Here is a 7,566-nt window from a genome sequence, read left to right as displayed (position 1 = left end):
GAGGCTACAGAATCCAGTTTGATTCTCGTCCGTCTCAATTCAATGGGGTGAATTCCACGTTGTGGGCCCCGAGCAGGCTCTGGTAATGAAACAAGAGGTAGATACTCTCTTAAGGAAAGATACCATCGAGGTGGGTCTTCCTTCCGAAGAGAGTCCGGGTACTACAGCCGGTACTTCATAGTTCCAAGGAGGATGGAGGTTTGCGTCCCTTTTTTAGATCTGCATCAATTGAACCGCTCAGTCTGCAAGACTGAAGTTCAAGATGCTCAGGTAAGTACTCAGATCAAGTCCGAGGACTGGTCTGATAGCAGGTAAGTATCTCAGATCAAGTCCGAGGACTGGTTTGACACGTAGATCTAAAAGACACATACTTCCATGTCTCCGTCCTTCCCACTCACAGGAAGTTCCTGAGGTTTGCTTTTGGGGGCAAAAGCTTACCAATATCAGGTACTTCCCTTCGGCCTAGCACTCTCACCCCACACTTTTACGAGTGTGTGGGCGCCGCGTTAGCTACGGTGCGCCCGCATACTCAATTACATCGACCTTTGGTTGATTCTCGCTCTATCAGAGCGGAGGGCGGCTCAACATTGAGGTGTTGTTCTCGCTCACTTAAAAGTGTTGGGGTTAAGACTGAACCCCAAGGAAAGTGTGCTTTCTCCATTACAGAGAACCACTTATCTGGGGGTGGTGGGGATTTGACCACGGTGCAGGCACGTATGTCTCCTGCTCGGATCGAGTCAATCCTCACGGAAGTCAGGAGGGTGCCTACGTGCCTTGGACATGTGGAGACAACCTTGGTTCTTGTCCCAGGGCCTGGTGTTGGGAGCTCCTTGTCGCCACGTACGCTGGCGACGGACACATCCCTCACCGGTTGGGGAGCGGTCATGAGTGGCCACCCTGCCCACGGTCGGTGGAGGGGTCATCATCTTGCCTGGCACATCAACAGGCTCGAGATGCTGGCCGGATTTCAGGCTCTGAAGTACTTCTCCTAGACCTAAGAGGTTGCCATGTGTTAGTTCGCAAGCCGACAACACATCGGTGGTCTCTTATAGCAACCACCAAGGAGGTCTGCGGTTCGCGCCCCCTGTACAGGCTGGCACACCAGATCCTTGTGTGGGCTATGAGGCCTAGCTCTCCTGGTTGGTCGAGCTGGCATTGCTCCCCTCAACTTTGAGGGTCACCTTTGAGCATGCCGCTCCCTTCTGAGTGTCTTGAGTTCCCTCTCATGCAGAGAGTTAAGTGCTCCGCTCTCCAGTGATCTGCCTTGGTAGAGCTAGCATTGCTCCCCTCAACTTAGAGGGTCACCTTGAGCATGCCGTTCCCTTCTGAGCATCTGAGTTAGTACCTCATGGGGAGCAGACACCCTGTCGAGGCAGGGGCTGTTATCCGGGGAATGAATGCTTCACACCGAGGTGGGGAAGCAGATCTAGAGAGTGTTTGGCCAGGCTCAGGTGGACCTCTTCGCTACTCAGGCAGCGCAATGTCCCCTCTGGTACTCTCTACGTCATCCAGCTCCGAGGGGCTGGATGCCGTGGTACAGACGTGGCGAGGCTTCGTCTTTATGCCTTTCCCCCGATTGCTCTGCTCCCCGGAGTTCTGGAGAGAGTGCGCCGGGACGGACACCGGCTGCTATTGGTAGCCCCGTTCTGGCCGGGCCGAGTATGGTTCTCGGACCTGATTTTCCTCCTCGACGGCTCTCCATGGGAGATTCCAGTCAGGAGGGATCTCCTCTCACAGGCAGGAGGCACCCTTGTGCACCCCTGCCTGGAGTTATAGAAGCTGTGGGTGTGGCCCCTGAGGGGGCACAGCTGATAGCCTCTGGTCTCTCAACCGAGGTTGTTGAGACCATTCTCCAGTCCAGAGCTCCCTCTACGAGGAAACTGTATGCCCTGAAGTGGAGACTCTTCACTTCATGGTGCGGAGATCGCCAGCTCGACCCAGTTAACTGCCCAGTAGGTACAGTGCTGGAGTTCCTGCAGGCTCGACTCTCCGCAGGGTTAGCCCACTCCACCTTGAAGGTCTACGTGGCGGCAATTTCTGCTTACCACACCCCTCTTGGTGGATTGACAGTGGGCGCACAACCCCTAGTTACATGTTTCCTCCGTGGTGCACTGAGGCTTAGTCCTCCTCCCTTTCGGGAGCCTGACCAGCTGAAGCTAAACCGTATGTGTCCAGTGCGAGCACTGGACGCATACGTCCACAGAGCTGCCATGTGGAGAAGGACGGACCAGTTGCTAGTGTGCTACGGTCCTTCTAAGAGGGGTCTGCCTGCTTCCAAGCAGACCCTCAGTCGGTGGATTGTGGATGCCATTCACATGGCTTATGAGTCTTCTGACCTCCCCTCGCCGATGGGAGTCAGGGCTCATTCCACTAGGAGTGTGGCGGCCTCCAAGGCCTTTCTCGCAGTTGTCCCTATTCAGGACATCTGCAACGCTGCGGGTTGGTCCACGCCTCTGACCTTAGTCAAATCCTTGGCCTGGACATGCGAGCCACTCCAGGTTCTTCCGTTCTCTTGCCCTAGCTGTGCGCCTCTTTTGGACACACAGGGCAGGGGTGCGGAAGTCTGGAGCCGTTGGTATCTCGTTCCCCAAAGCGTTGTTGACGCAGCTCGAGTTCCTGAAGAGGAACGTCTTAGGTTACTTGTGTAACCCTAGTTCCTCGAGGGAACGAGACGCTGCGTCACGGAGCCACACTTCCGGCATCCCTGCCAGCGCTTGCTTCATTCTAGAAGCTGATGCCGGTTTCACCGCACGTGCTTTTGTACCAGCTGGTCATTACGTCACCTCGCCCGTGACATCCCTTCCCATTTCTGGACAGATTTGATTGGTATTCAGAGCCGGTTACGCTGTTGGCGTTCCCCAAAGCGTTGTTGACGCAGCGTCTCGTTCCCTCGATGAACTAGGGTTACACAAGTAACCTAAGACGTTTTTCCCCCTTGACGTGTGCATTTATGAATATGTGCATTGGGTTTCATGTAATGTCTGTTACAGTGGTTAGGATTTCTCATGCCATCAGCCAAAACGTGCTTGTGATGTCAGCTTTGTGTGACATCCCGTTCCCCCTCCGTCCATCTCACACACCTTTCATTCCTATATTACACTAGTCCTTTTTACCATGTGTGTTATAGAACAGGAACAAAAAAGAAACTTTTAAAAAGAGCAACCCTGTAAAATCATGTAAAACTATTCTTTTGAATATGTTTCTCTCCTTTTGTTTTGTAAAGGGTTTTTGTTTAACTTCTTTGATGGTCACTGCAGCACTTTCTGTACATTGACCAATAAAGACTTTCCTTAGAATGAGTGAAAGTGTCTCTTTCCCATTCAAATGCTGATTATTCTACTTCTGTGACAAAACAGTAGTGTTCTTTTAACTATAGGTTGAAGTCTGTGTATGTTATTTGTTCACAGAGAGAAAGCCTTAAAAGAAGAGGTGGTGACGTATCCGGTCACGACTTATAAAGTTTGTTGATTTACTTTCTCTAAATCTATGTGCACAGACCGTTTTCTACATACAAATCACTCAACCACAAAACATGGCAATTCAGAATCTGAATAGTCAGTTTTTTTATTATTATTATTAAGGAAACATAGAGAATAACAAATGTCAAATCTGTATTTCCAAGCAATACATTTTAATAGAGTTATCAAAGAGATAAAATGACATGAAATATGAATGAACAAACAAAAAAGTCTTAAACTCAAAAGAACATGTTCTGTAATGCTTTTAATTTACTCTTAAGAGAATCAGGATTTGCAAAGTCATTTAAACACCTGCAGTTGAAATTTGATGAGAAGTATGTTGAACTTAATGAATTTAATAGGAGCTTCAAAGAGAAAAAAGTAAATGGCCACTAAATGAAGTGTGGTCATTAACATTATCAAAGACCCATGTATTTTCCCGGAGACGCATGTAGACTTGATCTCCTTTCTCTAGAGTCAAAGAGATTGAATTGGATGCTGTTTCATAGCGGTCACCTTGAGGATGATTGTAAACAGTTATCATCTGTTGTCCATTTTTTAAGAGTCTTAGACCCATAGGTTGAGATGAGCGGTTATGTCCAGAGAAAGTGAAGAAATAGACTCCTTTAACAAATGCTGTAAAGATACCTGTAACATACACAACAAATAACATTAAAGTTTTTATAAAGTGTGATATTAAACATTAATAGAGATTCCTTATACGAACACATACCAGTGGTTGGGTTGTAAGCACTTCCTTCATTCACAAAGACATCTTTGTAAACCAGAGTTATATCAGTGTTGAAAGGTCCGAGGTTACCTATGGGTCCAAGTGTGGCAGCAAATGCCACTTTATCTTCTGTGTGAATCAGAGATCAAATTTTGTTAAAAAAAATTATCATACACACTACTGTAAGATTGTGTGTTGTCCATCTTTCAGCACAATGTTTGTCTTTCTGTCCGTATGCTTTATATATAGAGCTAATAATAGTCATAGATCAGGCCTTCTTTTTCTGTATTGTCAAAAGTCGTATTTCAAACTCATCGATGCAAATTTGGCGTGAACTTTTATTTTAACTGTTTTGGACTACTGTCCTAAACTGGGTGCAATTGGCTACCTGTGAGTTGTTCTAAACACGGCGCTGCGCTTCACATCCAGTGTGTGACTACCTTATGTTCTTACTCCGCTCGTTAAATGTGCGTCCTTGAAAGCGCACAATTTTCTAACGTATTTAACCTCTTAGGTAATATCAATGGTATGACATATTTCAGATGTGTCCGAAATCACAAAAACATACATATATTTAATTGTTTGATCCAAATTATCGCTAGGGACAATTTGGTAGTCGCTGGATATTGGTAGGGACATGTCCCTGGCATCCCCCCCTAATTCTACGCCCCTGTGTTAAATATGAGTCACATTTAAGAACATGTCTCTGAAATGGTTTTAAAAACTTTCCCAAGGCACCCCAGCATTGTCTCCCTCATCTCACACACCCTATTCAACTCGTCAGCTCATTATTAGAGACTTTAAGCCCTGAAGTGGGTCAGAAAAAGAAAAGAGAATTGTAAGTACGATGTGTGTCAGATCCCCGCCATGTTCAGCAGTGGCAGCTCAGCAGCCAAATAAGCTAATAACCCAGCTGCTGTGATGTCTTCCCAGTCAACAATTTGATCTCACCATGATCTCCCAGGATACTCGTGATGTGGTCACAATGTGAGGTAACGGTGAGCTAAAAGTGTAATCTCACAGCGCCCTCAATGTGAGCTCGTACTATGGTCACAATGTAAGGTCAAAGTGTACTCACTGCACAGAGACTGGATACCCAGCATGCATTGTAGCATGAAGCTTTTGATTAGATTCATACACAGATTCTTGATGTCTATCTTTGTTTTTAAATGACACCATAGTTAAAAATGTTTGTGATTTATCATGCTTTTAAAATCCTTCATAAATTATTACACTCCTTGATCCTATACTGTATAATCAAATGCTGTTGTACAGCCTAGGATGAAGTTATTATGTGCATAAAAAAAAAAAAAAATTGAAATGGGACAAATAAAATGTTATTTTATGGTAAACTATGAAACAAATCCTGGATCACCACACAGTCTTCAACTATAACAATGATGTTAAACTGAATGTATAAGCAAACTGAAATATCTTCAAACATAAATAAATAAATAAATAAAAAACAACACTGTTGAATATGAATATGAAAATATGAATATGTTGGCTACCATAAACTATAAATAAAGAGTATAGATGATGGCCAAGGGGTTGGGGGGAGCTCTGCTCTTATGTTCCTACCAATGTCAAAAGCAAATCTACGCCCTTGTTATAACAAATATTACACACATTAAGGCAACTTTAATCACCTTTTTGGTAACTTCATGACTTAACTACGACATTGTATGCACATAGTTTCTTTCGCGCTTTGATATGAATTGATACAGGCAACAGCGCACACAGTGCCTTTGTGCGTGCAACTGAAGAGCACATGCTACGAACACACTACCATTTCTGTGCTCGTTTGACTACTGCCTGTCACTGTGGCAAAGTGGAGTGCACATCTGTAACATCTTCCATTTGATGTGGTCGTAAACACGTTCTGCATCTAAATAAATGCACTTCTTGTCAAGAAAAAAGAGACCGAAGCAGCAGTTGTGGATTTGGTGGCCAACCCTAGCTCTACCCCTGCGTTAATTGCATTAAATATTTTTTATGCATTAAACTGAAAAAAATAATCGCCTGCGTTAACATGCTAATTTTGATAGCACTACTAGATTGCGCTGTGAATGTTTATTTAGCTACCGATGAATGGAATGCTTCTTTTTATTCAAAACCTGTTAAATTGACTAATCTATACCTTTTGGCTTAAATTAAATTTCCCCAAGAAACAGGCAACGATGAATTGGCTGTCCACCCTGTTTTCAAACTCGTATTGCAACTTCAGAAGTGGGAAGTAGAAAGTTTTCCGATAGCACGCATAGGCAGCATTACAGTGAGTGCTAACTGTTTGGTATTCCTTTAAAAGTCTGCTTTACACATTAACAGAACACATTTTTCCATTACACTATGCTAATTTTGTATTGTTTTTCTTGTTTAACTTTGCATCTTGCAACCTTGTGTTTTTTCCCCATTCCACTTCCCATGTCTAGTGTTTTTCAAAGCAAAAATGTGATACGTGTCAGCCGGCCCTTACAGTACCTTTTCTCCTAAACTGTCCCTGGTCGATGCTGGCCTTCAGAGACTGAAGAGTGGTGCTCAGCTCTGCCAACAGTGGGCAAAGGCCTGTGATGAGGCAGGACTGCTGATTCCAAGCAGCTCCACACTCCACAAGTAAAGACTCGCTCCTGTTAGTCAGTGCTGTTTTCTCCTCCTTCTGTGCCTCAGACATACTGCTGCAGTTACAGCTGAACAGCACAAACAGCAGTAGATACAGAATGCTATAGAACATTATTAGGCTATATCAAGATGCAGACTGCAGAACACGAATCAGTTTCAGTAGCCAGATAGCGTCTGTCTGTGGACTGCAAGAGAAGAGCATAAAAGGATAGGGGTGTGGAAATAGTTGACAAACTGACCAAACCGGCAATGCAACGTAACACCATTTAAATATTAATTTCACTGAATAAAGCAAAAATCAATGGAAGAATTGAAGAACACATGAATAAAAGGTGGCAAGAAATGTGGGACAGGGAAATAAAGGGCAGACACCTATACAACATCCAAAAACAAGTTGGTAATGGGAGAGTATTCCTCAATAGTAGGAAAGAATATATTATTACATGACTCTGAATAGGACATTCTGATTTAAATCATTCATTGTTTACAATAGGGAAACATCAAATTGGTTTATGTACATCCTGTAGTGAAGCAGAGAATATTGAGCATGTAGTCTACTTCTACATTGTGCAGTATTTATCAAAGAAAGAGAAGAGCAGTATTTATCAAAGAAAGAGAATTAATAGATTTCAATCTATTCATTTTATTAAGCTGTGCCTCAGGCCAGTCAAGAGTACAGAGAGAAATAGTTATTTATCTCAAAATAAGAGGAAAGTAGAATTTATTTATTTATTTTTTAAATGTGATAGGAAGAAGATG

The 7,566-nt window shown here is 44.0% G+C and overlaps 1 protein-coding gene across 1 annotated transcript; it reads right to left on the bottom strand.

The window, feature by feature from the left end:
- Positions 1–3,535: 3,535 nt before the first annotated feature.
- On the bottom strand, positions 3,536–6,994 carry LOC306845654 (complement C1q-like protein 2). The gene is made up of 3 exons (XM_079378566.1): positions 6,670–6,994; positions 4,192–4,317; positions 3,536–4,106 (listed from the first exon to the last, which is right to left on the bottom strand). The coding sequence occupies exons 1-3, from the start codon at positions 6,917–6,919 to the stop codon at positions 3,826–3,828; spliced, it is 657 nt and encodes a 218-aa protein (XP_079234692.1). The 5' UTR covers positions 6,920–6,994; the 3' UTR covers positions 3,536–3,825.
- Between the last annotated feature and the right edge of the window lie 572 nt (positions 6,995–7,566).

Source organism: Barbus barbus (assembly GCF_936440315.1).
Source record: "Barbus barbus genome assembly, chromosome: 26".
Classification (NCBI taxonomy): domain Eukaryota; kingdom Metazoa; phylum Chordata; class Actinopteri; order Cypriniformes; family Cyprinidae; genus Barbus; species Barbus barbus.
The sequence above is the reverse complement of the archived record's forward strand: the minus strand, read 5'-3'. Positions and strand labels throughout refer to the sequence as shown.